The sequence below is a fragment of the Stenella coeruleoalba genome (genome assembly GCF_951394435.1).
Source record: "Stenella coeruleoalba genome assembly, chromosome: 17".
Lineage (NCBI taxonomy): Eukaryota > Metazoa > Chordata > Mammalia > Artiodactyla > Delphinidae > Stenella > Stenella coeruleoalba.
In genome coordinates this window covers 36,544,160-36,566,564 of record NC_137163.1, presented here as the reverse complement: position 1 = coordinate 36,566,564, position 22,405 = coordinate 36,544,160, and the positions used below count along the sequence as shown (strand labels likewise).

The 22,405-nt window shown below is 36.4% G+C and overlaps 1 protein-coding gene across 17 annotated transcripts in view; it reads left to right on the top strand.

Annotated features, from left to right (window-relative positions):
* Nucleotides 1-22,405, top strand: part of VPS13B (vacuolar protein sorting 13 homolog B) — a 795,728-nt gene that overhangs the window by 67,546 nt on the left and 705,777 nt on the right. For 14 of the 17 annotated variants that reach the window (XR_013824628.1, XM_079901966.1, XM_079901971.1 and 11 more), the window contains exons 8-12: nt 5,870-6,138; nt 9,703-9,798; nt 10,274-10,396; nt 10,871-11,008; nt 11,948-12,035. Coding sequence is in view for 15 of the 17 variants with exons in the window: in XM_079901966.1 (XP_079758092.1) it covers nt 5,870-6,138; nt 9,703-9,798; nt 10,274-10,396; nt 10,871-11,008; nt 11,948-12,035 (714 nt within the window). In the remaining 2 variants the exon portion in view is untranslated. Of the gene's footprint in view, nt 1-5,869; nt 6,139-9,702; nt 9,799-10,069; nt 10,397-10,870; nt 11,009-11,947; nt 12,036-22,405 lie in introns of those variants that run through there. The other 3 variants (XR_013824629.1, XM_079901961.1, XM_079901965.1) reach the window with 3 other exon arrangements.

The following is a 22,405-nucleotide window of genomic DNA, read 5'->3' as shown; positions in this document are numbered from 1 at the left end:
GAAGCCCCATGATGGGGTGATTTTATTTTGCTTGTTTGACACTAATTTTTTTCTTTCCTACATTTTGCATACTAGTCTGACTTTCTGTTTTCTACATGTTTAAAAGAACTTGAATATTTCTAATAGGTATAAGTGTTTGGAATATACATTACATAAAAGTTAAGGCAGTCCAACCTCAAGATTTCCTAGTAAATTATAGTACAGTTGACCCTGAACAGCATGGATTTGAACTGCGCAAGGTCCACTTGTAGACAAATTTTTTTCAGTAAATACATACTACAGTACTACATGATACATGGTTGGTTGAATCCTCAGATGCAGAAATGTGAATATGATGGAGGGTTGACTGTAAAGTTATATCTGGATTTTCAACTTGCACCTCTAACTGCCTTGTTGTTCAAGGAACAACTATATTGATAATTTTTCTGCAGAGTCTCAGCAAGAGTTATTATAACTAATTAACTTATTTATACTTAATTATTATATGTAATTATAATTGACTATAATTATACCTAATTATATGCTTCATTGAAGGATACCTACTTAATTAATTGGAGCATTACTTAAAGAAGTATATACTTCATTGAAAGATACTTAGTGGGTTAATTTCAGTTATTCAATTCATTATACTTTTACTAAAGCCTACTGTGTGTAAGACATTATTGCTGGGAATGTGGTAGAATGTAGAGATAAAGAAATGTGGGAAAATAGAGACAAATTCTCTTCCCTTAAAATCTTAATATACAGTGGAGTGGACAGACGTGAACAGTTAGTTAAGCATGATGTATGGTAGAATGATAAGATGTTTGTTTAATAAAAGTATGAGTGATCTGAAGTAGAAAAATGGTGCACGGGATGATTGGCTTTGACTTGTGTTGGGTCTGAGACTCAGGAAAAATTTGGAGAAGATGATGATTAACTTCCATAGTTTGAGCCTTTAGAAAAGGGCATTTAAAACTTAGGAACAAATAATCTTATTTAAAAAAGGGCAAAAGACCTGAATAAACATGTATCCAGAAAAGATATACAGGTGTCCAACAAGCACATGAAAATATGCTCAATATCATTATTCATGAGGGGTAATGCAAATCAAAACCACAGTGAGATACTGCTTTACAGTCACTAAGCGGTGTAGTTATAATAAAAAAGACACATAATAAGTGTTGGCAAGGATTTGGGAAAATTGGAACCCTTATGTATAGCTGGTGGGAATGGAAAACAATCTGGTTTGTCAAAAAGTTGAACATAGAGTTACCATATGAGCCTAGGTAGGGTTCTATTCCTAGGGTTATATGACAGAGTTGATAACATATGTCTAACATAAAAACTTGTATGTGAATGTTCATGGCAGCATTATTCTTAATAACCAAAAAGTTTAATAACCTAAATGTCCATCAGCTGATGAGTAGATAAACAGTTGTGGTGTATCTGTACACTGGAATATTATTCAACCATACAAAAAATGAAATACTGATACATGCTAAACTTTGAAAACATTAAGTGAAAGCAGCCAGTCAAAAAGGAACATGTTGTATGATTTCATTGATATGATATGTCCATGATAGCCAGTTCTGTAGAAGCAGAAAGGAGATTAGTAACCTGGGCTTGTGGGGAGGAGGGAATGGAGAGTGACTGCTAATGTGTAGAGGTTTTCTTTTTGGAGTTTCATGTTTCTTAGAATATGAAAATATTCTAAAATTAGATAGTGATGATGGTTGTACAACTTTGTGACTACACTAAAAACCACTGAATGGTATACTTTTAAAGACCAGATTTTATGGTATTTAAATTATAGCTTAATAAAAATTTTTTATCACCTTAAAAAAAGCTTAGGGAACATTAATAAGCATATGTAGATATAAAACATTTTATTTCATTTCACACTAGGCAGCAAATTCTTGTTAGACATTGTTCCTGTCCTAGCGATTCATTACCTAACACCTAGAACAAAACCTAGCATATAGAAACTGTTCAATTCATTTTTTTCACCATGCTATTATGATAAATTTCAAATATATAGAAAGGTTGAAGGAATATTATACAGTGGACACCCACATACTCATCATCTAGATTCTACAATTAATATTTTGTCACATTTGCTGTATCATATATCTGTTCATCTAACACCATTTTCTCCCCATCAATTCAACCAGTTTCTGATGCCTTTCGAGGTAAGTTATGGACATCAGTATACCGCACCCCTAGACTTCAGCAGCATATCATTAACTAGAGTTTATATTTATTGATGGTTCTTTTTCTTTTTTTGAAGATTAAATTCACAAGGTGAAATGCATAAATCTTAAGTATACTATTTAAGAAGTTTTGAGAAATGAGTATGCCAGTGTGATGCAAAACACCCATCAGGATATGGGTCATTAACATCTCACCAGGTTATCTCATGCCTCTTTCCAGTCATCCCTTGCTCCAGCTGCCTGCCCACCCCCACTCCACTCAAGAAAACCCTGTTCTGAATCTTTAAAAAATCGTGGATCAGTTTTTGCTGTTTCTGGAATTTCGTATAAATAGAATCATATAGTATGAATTCTCTTGTGAAAGGATTCTTTCATTAAGCATAATATTGTTTTTTACTTTTAATTTTAAAAAACTTTTTATTAAGACAATTTTTAGAGCAGTTTCAGATTTGCAGCAAAATTGAAGGATAGGTACAGAGATTTCCCATATACCCCTGATCTCATACGTGCATAGCCTCCCCCATTATCAGCATCCCCTCCAGAGTGATACACTTGTCACAATTGAGGAACCTACATCATTATCACCCAGAGTCTATAGTTTAGTTAAAGTTCACTCTTGCTGTTGTACATTCTATGGGTTTGGACAAATGTATCCATCATTATGGTATCATACAGAGTATTTTCACTGCCCTAAAAGCGTTGTATTTTGGGGATTCATCTGTGTTGTTGTATATATCAGTATTTCTTTCCTTTTTATTGCTAGGTACATTGTATGACTATACCATATGAATATAACATAGTTTATTTAGCCATTCCCCTGTTGATGGATGCTTGAACTATTTCCAGTTTTGGTTATTATAAATAAAGATGCCCTGGACATTCTTCTGGAAGTCTCTTATAGACATGTGCTATTCCTTCTCTTGGGTAAATGCCTAAGAGTGGAATTTGTTAAGTTATATATATATATATATATATATATATATATATATATATATATATATATATATATATATTTTTTTTTTTTTTTTTTAAGAAACTACCAGGTTGTTTTCTCAAAGTGGTTGTGCCATTTTACATTCCTATCAACAATGTATGAGAGTTCCAATTGCTTCACATACTTGCCAACATTTGTTGTTGTCAGTCCTTTTTACTTTTAGCTATTCGGATGGATATGTTTTGATAGCTCATTGTGGTTTTAATTTGCACTTCCCTGATCAATTATTTTGAACTTTTTTCATGTGATTATTGACAGTTAATATATCTGCCTTTGTGAAGTTTATGGTAAGTATTTGCCTATTTTTAAACCATTTTTGGGTTTTATTACTGATTGGTGGTTCTTTTTTTTCTTAATTTTTTTTAATTTGGAGTATAGTTGATTTACAATGTTGTGTTAGTTTCTGCTATACAGTACACACACATGGTTCTTTATATATTCTGAATTCAAGTCTTTTGTCATATACATGTCAGATGCACTTGGGGAGTATTTTTTGCTGGTCTGAGTTGCCTAATTCATTTTTAAATACGTGTCTCTTGAGCAGAGTTTTAAATTTTGATCAAATGTATTTTTCAAAATTTTCCTTTGTAACTATTCCTTTCTGTGATCTAAGAAGGTGAGTAGGTGTTTGTTTGTTTGTTTGTTTCTGTATGTTAAAAAGAGGGTTGCTTGCTTCCAAATGAGTCTGAATTCGTTTTTTCATCTGTCTAAAGCAGAGATCCTTAACCTTTTATTGTGTGTGCTATGGACTCCTTTGACACTCTGGTGAAGCCAGTGAACCTTTTCTCGGAAAGTTTGAAGCGCCTTGATTTTAATATGCCATGGTGTCCTTCCCCAATTCTGTTTATGTCTTGGGGATGTTTTTGCCCCTTTCTGGTGGTTCTTTTCATGGCCTCAGTAGTTTCCTTACATGAAACTGATTAATACTTAGGTGAGGACTGGAGTGGGACCCTCTCCAGGTCTCAGGAGCTCTCACCCTGAACAGGTCTTTCTTGTTTGGTACTCTGCCCTGCAAACTCTAGCCACCTCAGTCTGCCTGGAGTCAATACTCTGTTTTCTCACCTAAGGATGTTAGGATATACCATTGCAAGGGCAAAGAGTATTTTAAGAATTCTGACCAGAGATCAAAGAGATGCTTTTTTCTGTTCCAGGTCACAATTCATTCTTTTTACAAGGAAGTAAGCAAAGATTTAGAACTTCAAAACCTTCTTTCATGAAAAATCCCTCTTAATTTTTAATTAATATTATGTATAAATTATAGTGACTGATTTCTTAGACTTCTCTTAGTGATGTTTCTTTCTTTTGTTTCAAAAGATCAAGCAGTGGGATACTCCTCCTGTTTATTGGTTTTGACAAGAGAGGTCCAGAGTCCATCTCTTTGGACCCAGCCTGGTCCTGGGTTGAGCTAACCTGACTTTTTGTTTTATAACCAAGATGATATTCACTGATGATGTCCAATTTGAGATCTTACAAGGGACAGTTAATAACAGGCTTTATTTATTCCCCAATAGAAACTTATATGATATTTAGGTTAATAGCAAGATATGAAGGTCAAGTAAAATGTTTTCTGGATTTGTAAGTTTTATAATTTATTTTGAAGTAAAATGGCTAAGATCTCTTGGTACTGTATTTTAGGTACTCTAGTTACTATTTATCAAGTCTTTTTTGTCCCAGATGAAAGAGGTCAATAGCCATGTGTCATGACCTAAAAGTGTACGATGTTCCAAGAGTCTCCTGTCACGAGAATTAAAAAAGTTACAAAGTTTTTCTCACCAGAAAACCTGGAAGTGAATCTGAATGAGGATGATATTTAATGGAGTGTGTGTATTTATTGATTCATCATTGAAGAGTATGTATGTTTGAATCTGCTGGAGGGTGCTTATACCATGAATTTTTAAAAAAGTAATTTCTTCTGTAAATTCCATGATGATCTGCATCTCTTTTGTTTGTATTGTTAGAATAACATTAAGGGACCTTGATGGATTTTGTCTTACAAAGGTGGAATAAGTTACAGTGGTTGGAATTTAAATCCTTAGTCTGCCAATTTGTAACCACATAAAAGTTCTTTGCTATAATTTTTCATCTATAGAATAGGAAAGATGTTATTCACTAATAAGAAAGTCACTGTTTTTCTTAACTACATATGAGAATAGTTTCCTTATAACATTTACTTTCATTCTTTGGGATAATTCTTTTCTTGGTGGGGGCACATTCTGCCTAGGAATACTTGCCATTCTCTTTCTCTGTTGGGTGCATCAGGAAATCAGGAACTTTTCTTGGATTTTTCTGATATTATGTTTCTGAGAAAAGTCAGTTTTTCAGCACCGTAGCCTTATTTTTGGAAGGTAGGTTATATGTTGTTGTTGTTGTTTAAATTAATGAGTGAAATCCTAAAGAATGAATTTATTCTTTGTATTTATCAAACACATTTAAAAGTATGTAATAAACTACTTCCCATATAACATTGTGGATTATGAAAGGAGATTTATACAGTACAATATATAGAAACTTGAAAATGGTAATGCTAAATTATTGGTTTCAAGTAATAATAACCAATGTATGACTTGTTCATACTTTATATATAGAAAGAATCATGTGGGAGAAACCTTTATATAATTTAAATTCCTAATTGTCCTCTTGCTTTAATTCCCTTTATTTAAAATGACTTTATTTTGATTGATAGGTGCTGAAGGTGAAACACGAGTAGATATGCAGTATCCTGGTCAGTACAAAGGCCAAGAACTGTATTCACAGCAAGAGGATGAGCAGCCACAGGGATGGGTATCATGGGCCTGGTCATTTGTGCCTGCAATTGTGAGTTATGATGATGGTGAGGAAGAGTACCTTGGGAATGATCCTACATCAACCACACATCAACAAAAAGCACAGACTTTGAAGGATCCTATTGTTTCTATAGGATTTTACTGTACAAAGGCAACTGTGACTTTCAAAGTAGGTTTCTTTTTTTTTTTTTTTTCGCTGCTTATCTCTCAACTTCAATGCTTCAATTTTGACTTCTAGTAAGAATGTGGCTTAGTTTATTTTACACTTAGTAGATGTGAGACAAGAGTCTAACAATCTTTACTTCATAAAATTATATGTCCCTTCATCTGAAATCTCTGAATTTTGCTCTTTTTGTCTTCTTAAGGCCTTCTCCACTTTCCTTTTTAATAGCTTCATGGAAAGTTTTTCTCTCCCTACGGAATCTTTCAGTTGGCATATAGAGATGCCTTAGTATTTCCATTAAAAAAGAAATGCACATAAAAAAAACTCCCATGACTTCATGTACCCCTCTAGCTACTGTTTCATCTCTGTGTTGTCTTTTCATTAGAAAATTCCTTTAAAGCATTGTTTATATACATTTTCTCTCTTTCCTCACCTCTCTTTAAGATAGTTCAGTTTATTTTATTATCTAGATCTTGATCTAACACTTTTTCAGCATTGTTTAAAATACTTTGAGTACTTCCTCCACTAACAAATGCATGTAAAATACATTCTCAAAAGAGATTATATAATAGGTATTTTCAGGTTAAACAGTAATAAGGTGAACATCCTTTTATTTTATTTTATTTAATTAATTTATTTATTTATGTTTTGGGATACGCTGGCCTCTCACTGCTGTGGCCTCTCCTGTTGCGGAGCACAGGCTCCGGACGCGCAGGCTCAGTGGCCATGGCTCACGGGCCCAGCCGCTCCGTGGCATGTGGGATCCTCCCGGACCAGGGCACGAACCTGTGTCCCCTGCATTGGCAGGCGGACTCTCAACCGCTGCGCCACCAGGGAAGCCCATCATCCTTTTATTTTGAAAAGTATAATATGTTCTTCTTTGATCATATATTGTCTTCTCTGCCCCTCAGCTGTAACTCATACTTAATTTTAGGTTCTTTCTTGACTTTTTATCATAGTATTATCACACATTTAATATTCCTGAACAGTACCTAATTCATTCAGCAAATACATATTAGTGCCATCTATGTACCAGGCATTGTTTTGTCTCTGGAGTTCACTGTGAACAGGTCAGATATAAATCCCTGCCTCTTAAAATGTAAATTGTTATTATAAACAAATAAGATATATAATATACCCGTTGATGATAAGGGTTATGTAGAAAAAAGAAAAGGAAAGAGGAATAGCGAATGCTTTCACTAAATGGGAAGGGAGTTTTGCAGTTTAAAAGAGGGTGATCAGGTTGCCAAGGGGAAGACGGGGGAGGGATGGATTGGGAGTTTGGGATTAGCAGATGCAAACTATTATATATAGGATGGATAAACAACAAGGTCTTACTGTACAGCACAGGAAACTATATTCAGTACCCTGTAGTAAACCATATGTATATATGTAATAAACAGTATGTGTGGTGTGTGTGTGTGTGTGTGTGTGTGTGTATATATATATATATAGTGGCTGTACCAATTCACATTCCCACCAGCAGTGCAAGAGTGTTCCCTTTTATCCACACCCTCTCCAGCATTTATCGTTTCTAGATTTTGTTTTGTTTTTTGTTTTTGCGGTATGCGGGCCTCTCACTGTTGTGGCCTCTCCCGTTGCGGAGCACAGGCTCCGGACGCACAGGCTCAGAGGCCATGGCTCACGGGCCCAGCCGCTCCGTGGCATGTGGGATCTTCCCGGACCAGGGCACGAACCCGTGTCCCCTGCATTGGCAGGCGGACTCTCAACCACTGCGCCACCAGGGAAGCCCTAAAGTACTATCTTTTCTGGTGACTTGTACATGTTTACTTTTAAATTGGAAATTATTCTGGTACATTTTTGTTAAATTCAGTGATGAGAAGAGTTGTAATTAAACCGAGTCCGTCAAAACAGGCATTTATATACAAAACTTTTATAGACTTTTGGGGTAGTATTTGTCATTAGTCAATGTATCTTTAAAAAAATTTGAAACATTTATGTCTCTCTAACGTTTCTCTAAGGGAAATATGTGGATATTTTGGAGGAAGACATTAGAATTATTGTTCAGCTTGGGTCTAAAGAATGTATGGAATTAATTTGTGGTTCATATTCTGGTCAGAAAATAAGGTCATGTTTCTGCATTAGCATTCTGAACAGTTGATATCAATCCAACAAAAATCATGCCAAATTAAATGTAGCATTTAAAAAATAATGTTGAAAATTGTTCTAGTAATGTTTGAGTCCTTTTAATCAATTAATTGCTTTTTTTCTACAATAATTGTAGACAGCTGAGGGGTAATCAAGTTTAAAATATTCAATTTTACTTAAGCATTTTAGATTATAGAACTGTACTTTGAAATAACAACATTGTGTATACCATTTCTTGAAGCATCCAAGAAATAAAGGCTTACATTATATAAAAACTCGTTGGTATAAAAAATGAGAATAATTAGTTGATTCCCAGTATAAAGAGGTTATCATGCTTAGAATTATAGCTTTTCAATTTAATAAGTTCTATATGACCTAAGTTAAATATTGGTTTTTATTTTTTAAATGTGATCTTTGACTTTGCATTTAAGTTTGAAGAGTATATTCATTTCACACGAATAAGGCTCACTGAATCATTAGCAAACATGAGCAGAATACTTTTTTTTTTAAAGTAACATCTTTATTTTGGAATAGTTTTAGATTTACAGGAAAGTTGCAGAGATGGTACACAGAGTTCACATATACTCCTTACCCAGTTTTCCCTCTTATTAACATCTTACGCTATCACAGTTCTTTTGTCAAAACTAGGAAGCCAGCATTGGTGCATTATTATTAAATTCCAGACTTTAATTTCATAATGACCCTTTTCTGTAACATGATCCAAACTAGGATACCACATTGCATTTAGAAAAGGAGCTTTTAAAAATAATTCGAATTATCTAATTTTTGGATACGTAGAAATGATATGCTGTAAGTTTCAGGGGAGCAAGAGTATATATATATATATATATTTTTTTTTTTTTTTTTGGTCAGCATCTATATCAGTACTTGTTATCTAGCAGGCACTCAGTGAGTATTTGCACGATTGAATGAGTCTGTGACACATACTGTGAGATTATGTACTTTGAAAGTAAAGCCCTTGAATCTGCCTCCCTCGTAGAACTAAAAAAGTTTTGTTGAATCTCTGTGTTTCTTCACAGCTTTCTTTTTGATTACAAATAGGTAGAAATCTTATAAATGATTGAACTAAACCTGATTGAATATATTAGTGAATGTAAAATGAACTGATGTTAAAATATATGTACATTTTTGGCAGAATATATGAGTCATTTTATGACTAGGGGACTGTTATAGCTACATAGCTTTCACCATTTTAAGCAATATTATTAACAAAAAGGAGTATTTATATTCTCTATATGAACTTATTAGACTAGCATATTCAACCTTTATACCATGGATAATCTGTTACAGCTGTTTTTGTTGCACCTGTTTTCCTGCTTCATAATTTAATTTCCCGAATCTTAAAATTGGCCTTGTTTCTATCAATTCATCATAGTAATGAAAGTTCATTGCCATTTAATACTAATTTGACTTACTTAATATTCTTATATTGTTTCATAGCTCACTGAAATGCAAGCTGAGAGTAGTTACTACAGCCCTCAAAAAGTAAAATCTAAAGAAGTATTGTGTTGGGAACAAGAAGGAACTACAGTTGAGGTAATCCCATCAACATTGAATATACTTTGAAAAATCTTTGTAATGGTCCTTAAGGTTAATATTTAATAAATACAGGTTTTTAAAATCATAAATAGTATATTTAAAAATGTATTTATAACTTTTTATTTCTGTTTTAGTGATCAGTAGTATTAATTGAAATAATTATTCTTTAACAAAGATTTTACCGTAATATGCAACATTAATTTATTCTTTCATTTTTTCATTTGACTTGTGTGTGCTCGTATGTACGTGTGGATTAATGTTCTTGAAGTGCCAGTCATTGAGGATACAAAGGTTTGAGGATACAGAGACAAGTAAGATGTTTCTTATTTTAATAGGATGTGTGATCTGAGGAGAATAAATATGGAAAGGTCATAATTCTACAGATGTTTCAACTAATTTAGAAATTCTGCAAGGAAAGCTTGTAAAATTTTTATTGAAATTCAGGTTCATAATGCTTCCTTTCCTCTTATAGGCCCTTATGATGGGAGAGCCTTTCTTTGATTGCCAGATTGGTTTTGTAGGTTGCAGAGCCATGTGCCTTAAAGGAATTATGGGTGTTAAAGATTTTGAAGAGAGTATGAATAGAAGTGAAACCGTAAGTCAAAATCTCCCCTTTCCTCCATTTTTTTTTTTTTTTGGATAGAATGTAGGGATAATGAGGTGCTTATTGAAGTGTTTAACCATACCAAAAAATCTGTTAGACTACATATATCTTTGGCTTGAGAGGGGAACTTTACTATTTTCCCCTATAAGAAATTATAGAGCTCAGGGGAATTTAGAAAGTTGGTAGTACTTAACACCTGGACAGTAGTTCCAAGTACTTTCCAATTCATAAGTGTTTCTTTCTTGTTTATGGCAGCTACTTGGAGTTCCTCTTTGGTTTGTTATAATGTTCTTTGCCAAAATAGGCAGTGAAAATGGAGACAGCATGCCTTGTCTTTTTACAGGACCTCAAGTTGTAGTGTGATTTCTATTGACTACTGAATTGGTATTATAAAACCAAGGTTTTATTTTCTTTAACTGTCTAATGATTTTTTCTCCTGTTCAAAAATTCTGCATTCATTTTCAGGAAGCCTGTTTCTTCATTTGTGGTGAAAATTTGAATATGAAAGGTTTGACATACCTCACAAATTCATTGTTCGATTACCGAAGCCCAGAAAATAATGGTACTCGTGCAGAATTTATCTTGGATGCAGCTAATCATAAGGTCAGAGAATATATATTTGAGCCAAATTCTAGGTTGTGCTGGGGTGGACACTTTGTGTGAATACTTGTGATTGATGTTTCTTCTCCAGTAATATATTCTGAATGCTAGTTGTTTATTGAAACATCTAGCATATCTTTGTCCACCTTCTATATCTAGAGAGGTTTAAGGAGTGCACAAAGATCTCTACTTTTATATAGCATGCAGCCACAGTTAGTTTATCCATTCCCTACTGTTAAAATAGTCATGGAGGAAACATGTAGAATTATTTCTTTTAATTTCAGTTACTTTTGAAGTGTGGGATTAATGAAAAGAAGTGAAGAATTTAACATTTTACTATATGTGGTGTTTGAATTTTTCATATAAGATTATATTAATGTACTTTTTATGGAATAAATTTAAAAACTCAAAAAAAGTTCCTGAAGATTAGTATAATAGAATCAATGATTTACATTGATTCTACAGACTTACTTTTATAGTTGAAAGTAAAGAATTTAATTTTTACCTGCATAATTAACATACATTTAAAAATATTTTAGTATATTTTTAGTGTTTGAACTGTTTCACATAAGTGTACTGAAATATTAAGGATTAACTGTATTTGAGAGTATATATTAGACCGTTTTGTGATGGTGATAAAGGTCAACACCGTACTGCCCTACTCTATTGTAGGTATTCATTAACCAGACATTATTGACAAAGTGGTCAAATTGTCTAGTAGAATTATAGATGTCCTTTTGTGTGGTCCATAGTAGAGGTAACACTACGTTTTTTAGAAGCCAATTCTTTGTGTAACCTCTGTTCTTCTTTCTGTTTTGGTAATCCTTTGAGTTGGTACACATTCTCCATAGGGATATGTGTCTAATTCTTGATCTTTCAGGTTTTAAACTCAAAAGTCTGTTCTATACAATGTGTGTTCTGTTTGCTTTGCTTTGTTGGCAGGAGACATACACTGAGATAGCTGGAATGCAAAGGTTTGGGGCTTTTTACATGGATTACCTGTATACAATGGAGAACACCAGTGGCAAAGGTACTGGTTTCTTTCCTTTATATTTGCTTTTCCTTGAACAACAGAAACAAAGACTTCTTCAGAAACAATTGGTCCTTGACTGATTGTACTCTGTTACATCAGAGTTACCTTCTGTTACTTTGTGGAGTGGTTTAATTTTAATGTCATGTTAGAATTTTCTTAGATTCTTAACATTTTTAGTCCTTTCTTTGTGCAGCTGATTGAAAAGATTTTTATATAATCAACTAGAATTAGTTCTAATATGTACCAAATATTAAAAATTTTGATACATCAAATTTCATATTAAGTTGTCAAAGAGCATAAACATTTCCTTTTCTGTATTAAATATATTTTGAAGGTTATATAGATCTTTTTATTAAAAAAAGAGTTTGTTGTTTCAAACAGAAAAGTAGAAATATATTCTTCTAGAAACTACGGACAGTCTTTTATTATTTTATTATGTGTTTCATTTTAGTAATCAAATGATTTCAGAAATTTAACTATACTATGTTGTGCTTATCATTCCAGCCTTTTTCATATTGAAAACTTAGTCAATATAGGGTCACCATTTTTTGGTTAATTTTTCATATTTCAATAAATGATTTCCTTGTTTCAGGTGATGAGTTAGATATTGTGAATGCAAAGAAGACCAAAGCATTTCTCAAGAAACCAATAGGTAGTGTTCATGCACTTAAATAAGTGATTCTAATATAGCATGTTAAGGACAGTAATGTAAACAGACAGCTAAAAGAGGTCCAGGTGAGAAGGGGACTACCTTTGTCTGTGGGGTTGAAGACTTCACAGAGGAGTTGATGTTGAAGGATCGTTAAGTTTGTTAGATGAAAACAGAAGGAAAGAACTGTAATTTTCTACTTCCTGCTTTCAAAATGGATTTCTAAATGTTGGTGTTCTCATTGGTCAAACCTGGATTCACTTCTTTCCCTAAAATCTTCCTGAAGTAATCTTATTCTTTTTCATGGATTTGAGTACCTTCTAATATGTTATTGGTGTCCATATTTGTATTTTTAGTCCAAACTTATTCTTTCAGATTTAGAATTAAATATATCCAGTGCACACTTGACATTTTTACTTCTGTGTCTCACAGATATCTCAAAACTGAATATGTTGAAATTGAATTATTAAAACCCTCATGACTACCCACTACTTCTCCCCTATTTTCAGTGTTCTCTTACTGGAAAATTTTTCTACTGTCTTCTAATTGCACAAGCTGGAAATCTGGGAATCTTGACACACTTCTCTCCTGGCATCCAACCCATCAGTGCATTTTGTCAAATTTTATCTCTAGAATCTATCTAGAATCTGTCTTTTCTTAAGCTTCACCATTAATGCTCTCATCCAATCTGTTATCATCTAGATTCTAATAGCTTTTTTACTGGCTTTCTCCTTCCACTCTTGCCCTCCTATAATCTATACTGCAATCAGACTGGCTTAATTCTGTGCTTAAAATCTTCACTGCCTTCGCATTGCTTTATTTAAAAATAAAATTCAAATAGTTGATCAGATTTTGCTGTTGAGTTACTTGGTAGATAATGATAACCACCAAGGAAGATAGAGACACAAAAGGAAGATTTCCGGAGGAAAAGATGTGGTGTTTTTTTTTTTTTTTAACATCTTTATTGGAGTACAGTTGCTTAACAATGGTGTCTTAGTTTCTGCTTTATAACAAACTGAATCAGTTATACATATACATATGTTCCCATATCTCTTCCCTCTTGCGTCTCCCTCCCTCCCAGCCTCCCTATCCCACCCCTCTAGGTGGTCACAAAGCACCGAGCTGATCTCCCTGTGCTATGTGGCTGCTTTGCACTGGCTATCTATTTTACGTTTGGTATTGTATATATGTCCATGCCACTCCCTCACTTTATCACAGCTTACCCTTACCCCTCCCTATATCCTCAAGTCCATTCTCTAGTAGGTCTGTGTCTTTATTCCCATCTTACCACTAGGTTCTTCATGACAGTTTTTTTCTTAGATTCCATATATATGTGTTAGCATACAGTATTTGTCTTTCTCTGTCTGACTTACTTCACTCTGTATGACACACTCTAGGTACATTCACCTCACTACAAATAACTCAATTTCGTTTCTTTTTATGACAGAGTAATACTCCATTGTATATATGTGCCACATCTTCTTTATCCATTCATCCGATGATGGACACTTAGGTTGCTTCCATCTCCTGGCTATTGTAAATAGAGCTGCAATGAACATTTTGGTACATGACTCTTTGAATTATGGTTTTCTCAGGGCATATGCCCAGTAGTGGGATTGCTGGGTCATATGGTAGTTCCTATTCATAGTTTTTTAAGGAACCTCCATACTGTTCTCCATAGTAGCTGTACCAATTCACATTCCCACCAGCAGTGCAAGAGTGTTCCCTTTTCTCCACACCCTCTCCAGCATTTATTGTTTCTAGATTTTTTTTTTTTTTTTTTTTTGCGGTACGTGGGTCTCTCACTGTTGTGGCCTCTCCTGTTGCGGAACACAGGCTCTGGACGCGCAGGCTCAGCGGCCATGGCTCACGGGCCCAACCGCTCCGCGGCATGTGGGATCTTCCCAGACTGGGGCATGAACCTGTGTCCCCTGCATCAGCAGGTGGACTCTCAACTACTGCGCCACCAGGGAAGCCCATGTTTCTAGATTTTTTGATGATGGCCATTCTGACCGGTGTGAGATGATATCTCATTGTAGTTTTTTTTTTTTTTGTGGTACGTGGGCCTCTCCCGTTGCGGAGCACAGGCTACGGACGCGCAGGCCCAGTGGCCGTGGCTCACGGGCCCAACCACTCTGTGGCATGCGGGATCCTCCCAGACCGGGGCACAAACCCATGTCCCCTGCATCGGCAGGCGGACTCCCAACCACTGCGCCACCAAGGAAGCCCTCATTGTAGTTTTGATTTGCATTTCTCTAATGATTAATGATGTTGAGCATTCTTTCATGTGTTTGTTGGCAATCTGTATATCTTCTTTGGAGAAATGTCTATTTAGGTCTTCTGCCCATTTTTGGATTGGACTGTTTGTTTTTTTGTTATTGAACTGCATGAGCTGCTTGTAAATTTTGGAGATTAATCCTTTGTCAGTTGCTTCATTTGCAAATATTTTCTCCCATTCTGAGGGTTGTCTTTTGGTCTTGTTTATGGTTTCCTTTGCTGTGCAAAAGCTTTGAAGTTTCATTAGGTCCCATTTGTTTATTTTTGTTTTTATCTCCATTTCTCTAGGAGGTGGGTCAAAAAGGATCTTGCTGTGATTTATGTCATAGAGTGTTCTGCCTTTGTTTTCCTCTAAGAGTTTGATAGTTTCTGGCCTTACATTTAGGTCTTTAATCCATTTTGAGCTTATTTTTGTGTATGGTGTTAGGGAGTGTTCTAATCTCATACTTTTACATGTACCTGTCCAGTTTTCCCAGCACCAATATTGAAGAGGCTGTCCTTTCTCCACTGTACATTCCTGCCTCCTTTATCAAAGATAAGGTGACCATATGTGCGTGGGTTTATCTCTGGGCTTTCTATCCTGTTCCATTGATATATCTTTCTGTTTTTGTGCCGGTACCATACTGTCTTGATTACTGTAGCTTTGTAGTATACTCTGAAGTCAGGGAGCCTGATTCTTCCAGCTCCGTTTTTCGTTCTTAAGATTGCTTTGGCTATTCGGGGTCTTCTGTGTTTCCATACAAATTGTGAAGTTTTTTGTTTTAGTTCTGTGAAAAATGCCAGTGGTAGTTTGATAGGAATTGCATTGAATCTGTAGATTGCTTTGGGTAGTAGAGTCATTTTCACAATGTTGATTCTTCCAATCCAAGAACATGGTATATCTCTCCATCTGTTTGTATCATCTTTAATTTCTTTCATCAGTGACTTATAGTTTTCTGCATACAGGTCTTTTGTCTCCTTAGGTAGGTTTATTCCTAGATGTTTTATTCTTTCTGTTGCAATGGTAAATGGGAGAGTTTTCTTAATTTCACTTTCAGATTTTTCATCATTAGTGTATAGGAATGCCAGAGATTTCTGTGCATTAATTTTGTATCCTGTTACTTTACCAAATTCATTGATTAGCTCTAGTAGTTTTCTGGTAGCATCTTTAGGATTCTCTATGTGTAGTACCATGTCATCTGCAAACAGTGACAGCTTTACTTCTTTTCCGATTTGGATTCCTTTTATTTCCTTTTCTTCTCTGACTGCTGTGGCTAAAACTTCCAAAACTATGTTGAATAAGAGTGGTGAGAGTGGGCAACCTTGTCTTGTTCCTGATCTTAGTGGAAATGATTTCAATTTTTCACCATTGAGGACGATGTTGGCTGTGGGTTTGTCATACATGGCCTTTATTATGTTGAGGAAAGTTCACTCTATGCCTACTTTCTGCAGGGTTTTTATCATAAATGGGTGTTGAATTTTGTCGAAAGCTTTCTCTGCATCTATTGAGATGATCATATGGTTTTTCTCATTCAATTTGTTAATATGGTGTATCACGTTGATTGATTTGCGTATATTGAAGCATCCTTGCGTTCCTGGAATAAACCCCACTTGATCATGGTGTATGATCCTTTTAATGTGCTGTTGGATTCTGTTTGCTAGTATTTGTTGAGGATTTTTGCATCTATGTTCATCAGTGATATTGGCCTGTAGTTTTCTTTCTTTGTGACATCCTTGTCTGGTTTTGGTATCAGGGTGATGGTGGCCTCATAGAATGAGTTTGGGAGTGTTCCTCCCTCTGCTATATTTTGGAAGGGTTTGAGAAGGATAGGTGTTAGCTCTTCTCTACATGTTTGATAGAATTCGCCTGTGAAGCCATCTGGTCCTGGGCTTTTGTTTGTTGGAAGATTTTTAATCACAGTTTCAATTTCATTGCTTGTGATTGGTCTTTTCATATTTTCTATTTCTTCCTCATTCAGTCTTGACAGGTTGTGCATTTCTAAGAATTTGTCCATTTCTTCCAGGTTGTCCATTTTATTGGCATAGAGTTGCTTGTAGTAATCTCTCATGATCTTTTGTATTTCTGCAGTGTCAGTTGTTACTTCTCCTTTTTCATTTCTAATTCTATTGATTTGAGTCTTCTCCGTTTCTTTCTTAATGAGTCTGGCTAATGGTTTATTAATTTTGTTTATCTTCTCAAAGAACCAGCTTTTAGTTTTATTGATCTTTGCTATCGTTTCCTTCATTTCTTTTTCATTTATCTCTGATCTGATTTTTATGATTTCATTCCTTCTGCTAACTTGGGGGTGTTTTTGTTCTTCTTTCTCTAATTGATTTAGGTGCAAGGTTAGGTTGTTTATTCAAGATGTTTCCTGTTTCTTAAGGTAGGATTTATTGCTATAAACTTCCCTCTTAGAACTGCTTTTGCTGCATCCCATAGGTTTTGGGTCATTGTGTCTGCATTGTCATTTGTTTCTAGCTATTTTTTGATTTCCTCTTTGATTTCTTCAGTGATCACTTCGTTATTAAGTAGTGTATTGTTTAGGCTCCATGTGCTTGTATTTTTTACAGATCTTTTCCTGTAATTGATACCTAGTCTCATAGTGTTGTGGTCGGAAAAGATACTTGATACGATTTCAGTTATCTTAAGTTTACCAAGGCTTGATTTGTGACCCAAGATATGATCTATCCTGGAGAATGTTCCATGAGCACTTGAGAAAAATGTGTATTCTGTTGTTTTTGGGTGGAATGTCCTATAAATATCAATTAAGTCCATCTTCTTTAATGTGTCATTTGAAGCTTGTGTTTCCTTATTTATTTTCATTTTGTATGATCTGTCCATTGGTGAAACTGGGGTGTTAAAGTCCCCTACTATGAATGTGTTACTGTTGATTTCCCCTTTTATGGCTGTTAGTATTTGCCTTATGTATTGAGGTGCTCCTATGTTGGGTGCATAAATATTTACAATTGTTATATCTTCTTCTTGGATCGATCCCTTGATCATTATGTAGTGTCCTTCTTTGTCTCTTCTAATAGTCTTTGTTTTAAAGTCTATTTTGTCTGATACGAGAAATGTTACTCCAGCTTTCTTTTCGTTCCATTTACATGGAATATCTTTCTCCATCCCCTCACTTTCAGTCTGTATGTGTCCCTAGGTCTGAGGTTGGTCTCTTGTCGACAGCATATATATGGGTCTTGTTTTTGTATCCATTCAGCCAGTCTGTGTCTTTTGGTGGGAGCATTTAATCCATTTACATTTAAGGTAATTATCAATATGTATGTTCCTATTCCCGTTTTCTTAATTGTTTTGGGTTTGTTATTGTAGGTCTTTTCCTTATCTTGTGTTTCCTGCCTAGAGAAGTTCCTTTAGCAGTTGTTGTAGAGCTGGTTTGGTGGTGCTGAACGCTCTCAGCTTTCGCTTGTCTGTAAAGGTTTTAATTTCTCTGTCAAATCTGAATGAGATCCTCGCTGGGTAGAGTAATCTTGGTTGCAGGTTTTTCTCCTTCATGACTTTAAATATGTCCTGCCAGTCCCTTCTGGCTTGCGGAGTTTCTGCTGAAAGATCAGCTGTTAATCTTATTGGGATTCCCTTGTGTGTTATTTGTTGTTTTTCCCTTGCTGCTTTTAATATGTTTTCTTTGTATTTAATTTTTGACAGTTTGATTAATATGTGTTGGCATGTTTCTCCTTGGATTTATCCTGTATGGGACTCTCTGTGCTTCCTGGATTTGGTTAACTATTTCCTTTCCAATATTAGGGAAGTTTTCAACTATAATCTCTTCAAATATTTTCTCAGTCCCTTTCTTTTTCTTTTCTTCTTCTGGGACCCGTATAATTCGAATGTTGGTGCGTTTATTGTTGTCCCAGAGGTCTCTGAGACTCTCCTCGGTTCTTTTCATTTTTTATTCTGCTCTGCAGTAGTTATTCCTACTATTTTATCTTCCAGGTCACTTATCCGTTCTTCTGCCTCAGTTATTCTGCTATTGATCCCATCTACAGTATTTTTCATTTCATTTGTTGTGTTGGTTATCATTGCTTGTTTCCTCTTTAGTTCTTCTAGGTCCTTGTTAAATGTTTCTTGCATTTTGTCTATTCTATTTCCATGATTTTGGATCATCTTTACTATCGTTATTCTGAATTCTTTTTCAGGTAGACTGCCAATTTCCTCTTCATTTGTTAGGTCTGATGGATTTTCATCTTGCTCCTTCATCTGTTGTGTGTTTTTGTTTCTTCTCATTTTGCTTATGTTACTGTGTTTGGGGTCTCCTTTTAGCAGGCCGCAGGTTCGTAGTTCCCGTTGTTTTTGGTGTCTGTCCCCAGTCGCTAAAGTTGGCTCAGTGGGTTGTGTAGGCTTCCTGGTAGTGGGGACTAGTGCCTGTGTTCTGGTGGATGAGGCTGGATTTTGTCTTTCTGATAGGCAGGTCCATGTCTGGTGGTGTGTTTTGGGGTGTCTGTGGCCTTATGATTTTAGGCAGCCTCTTTGCTAATGGGTGGGATTGTGTTCCTGTCTTGCTAGTTGTTTGGCATAGGGTGTCCAGCACTGTAGCTTGCTGGTCGTTGAGTGAAGCTGGGTGCTGGTGTTGAGATGGAAATCTCTGGGAGATTTTCGCCATTTGAATATTATGTGGAGGTGGGAGGTCTCTTGTGGACCAGTGTCGTGAAGTTGGCTCTCCCACCTCAGAGGCACAGCACTGACTCCTGGCTGCAGCACCAAGAGCCTTTCAACCACACGGCTCAGAATAAGAGGGAGAAAAAGTAGAAAGAAAGAAAGAGGATAAAGTAAAATAAAATAAAGTTAGATAAAATAAAATAAAGTTATTAAAATAAAAAATAATAAGAAATATTTTTTTAAAAGTAAAAAACAAAACAAAACAAAAAAACGGACGGACAGAACCCTAGGACAAATGGTGAAAGCAAAGCTATACAGACAAAATCTCACACAGAAGCATACTCATATACACTCACAAAAAGAAGAAAAGGGGAAAAAATAATATTTCTTGCTCCCAAAGTCCACCTCCTCAATTTGGGATGATTTGTTGTCTATTCAGGTATTCCAGAATTTCAGGGTACATCAAATTGATTGTGGAGATTTAATCTGCTGGTCCTGAGGCCGCTGGGAGAGATTGCCCTTTCTCTTGTTTGTTCGCACAGCTCCAGGGGTTCAGCTTTGGATCTGGCCCCGCCTCTGCGTGTAGGTTGCCGGAGGGCGTCTGTTCTCGCTCAGACAGGACTGGGTTAAAGGAGCCGCTGTTTCGGGGGCTCTGGCTCACTCAGGCCACGGGGAGGGAGGGGCATGGGGTGCAGGGCGAAGCCTGCGGCGGCAGAGGCCGCCGTGATGTTGCAGCAGCCTGAGGCACTCTGTGCGTTCTCCTGGGGAAGTTGTCCCTGGATCCTGGGACCCTGGCTGTGGCCGGCTGCACGGGCTCCCGGGAGGGGAGGTGTGGATAATGCCCTGTGCTCGCACACAGGCTTCTTGGTGGCGGCAGCAGCAGCCTTAGCGTCTCATACCCATCTCTGGAGTCTGCGCTGTTATCCGTGGCTTGCACCGGTCTCCGGAGCTCCTTTAAGTAGCGCTTTTAATCCCCTCTCCTTGCGCACCAAGAAACAAAGAGGGAAGAAAAAGTGTTTTGACTCTTTGGCAGGTCCAGACTTTTCCTCGGACTCCCTCCCGGCTAGCCGTGGTGCACTACCCCCTTCAGGCTGTGTTCACGCCGCCAGCCCCAGTCCTCTCCCTGCGCTCTGACCGAAGCCCAAGCCTCAGCTCCCAGTCCCGCCCGCCGTGGTGGGTGAGCAGACAAGCCTCTCGGGCTGGTGAGTGCTGGTCGGCACCGATCCTCTGTGCGGGCATCTCTTGTCTTTGCCCTCCGCATCCCTGTGGCTGCACTCTCCTCCGTGGCTCCGAAGCTTCCCCCTCTGCCACCCGCAGTCTCCGCTCATGAAGGGGTTTCTAGTGTGTGGAAACCTTTCCTCCTTCACAGCTCCCTCCCACCGGTGCAGGTCCCGTCCCTATTCTTTTGTCTCTGTTTTTTCTTTTGCCCTACCCAGGTACGCGGGGAGTTTCTTGCCTTTTGGGAGGTCTGAGGTCTTCTGCCAGCGTTCAGTGGGTGTTCTGTAGGAGTTGTTCCATGTGTAGATGTATGTCTCATGTGTCTGTGGGGAGGAAGGTGATCTCTGCATCTTAGTCTTCCGCCATCTTCCCCCTCAACTCACAAAAGATGTGTTGTGAGGTACCCGTGGACATTGGTAGAGATGCTCAGGAGTCAATTATATGTATTAGATTTCCTCCACTACAGCATTCGTATGAAACCTTTGGTAATCTGAAATGGTGTAAAGTGAAGAAGCTGTTACCTTAGGACAGATCTTGTTAACTGATGTGCAAAATAAATTGAGAAAAGCGCGTATGCTCAAAGACACAGTTCAAAGCTGTGGTGGCTTGATATTGAGATTCTGAGTATAGTTCCTGGGGAAGGAGTTTGCTGGTGCCACTCTAGACGCTAGTGGTGTGCGCTGCCTCTGTAATGTTTCACTGCAAAACAAGTGGTGAATGCTGTTTTCACCTTTTTGTTGTAAAAGTGAATATTCTCTTCACATTTATTTTGGTTAGGGAAACAGACCTTTTGTAAAAGTGAAATGGCCTAAAGCTAACTTTTGAAAAGCAAGGGATACCTGCATATGAAAGTACAATTCAGAAGTCTGTGTTCTAAGGACTTTGCAAATTTTTATTGTGTTGTAGTTGTCAAATGTAAGCTGGTAGGTTTCCTCTTGTTTAGTATGATGTCTTACACATGAGCTGTGAATTTGGTATTTTGTGAGGTGGAGTACAAAGTAGTCTGCCTATCAGGTAAAGGAAACCCCTCACTGAAAATTTTATTTGTATATATTTGTTTCTGAAGTTTTTAAAAGATTGAAACATGATTTATATTTGCTAGGGTGCTTATATATTTTCTGCCTTAGAAGCTGGTAGTTTTCTACTCTTTGAATTTTTCACATATTCCATTCCTGTGAATATTGTGCATTTTTGTACAGATATCTTAGTCTTTAACTTTTTTTAACCAAAATGTTAGATCATAACATACAAACAGAAAAGTTCTATACATTTACGTACAGAATAGCAAAGAAATAGAAACACCTGTGTATTCCTCACACAAGCCAAGAAACAGGACAGTGTCAACATTGCTGGTCTCCTGTGTGTTCCTTTTCCATCACAGTCTTTTCCCTCCCTCATTGGAAGAAACTGCTCTTCTTAGGCTTGTGGTAATCATTTTCTTGCTTTTGGTTTACTGCTTACACAGATACTTTCTCAGCTGTGCAAGCAGATAATTTTTTTGAGTAAATAATAAGATTCCACAGTTAATTTAACTTGTGAATGTCACATGTTCATTAAAAATGTGTTCATTCATTCACCCAGTAATCTGTTTGCTTGTTCTTTGCCTGCTTTTTGGTAGCTGCTTTTATATGTGTG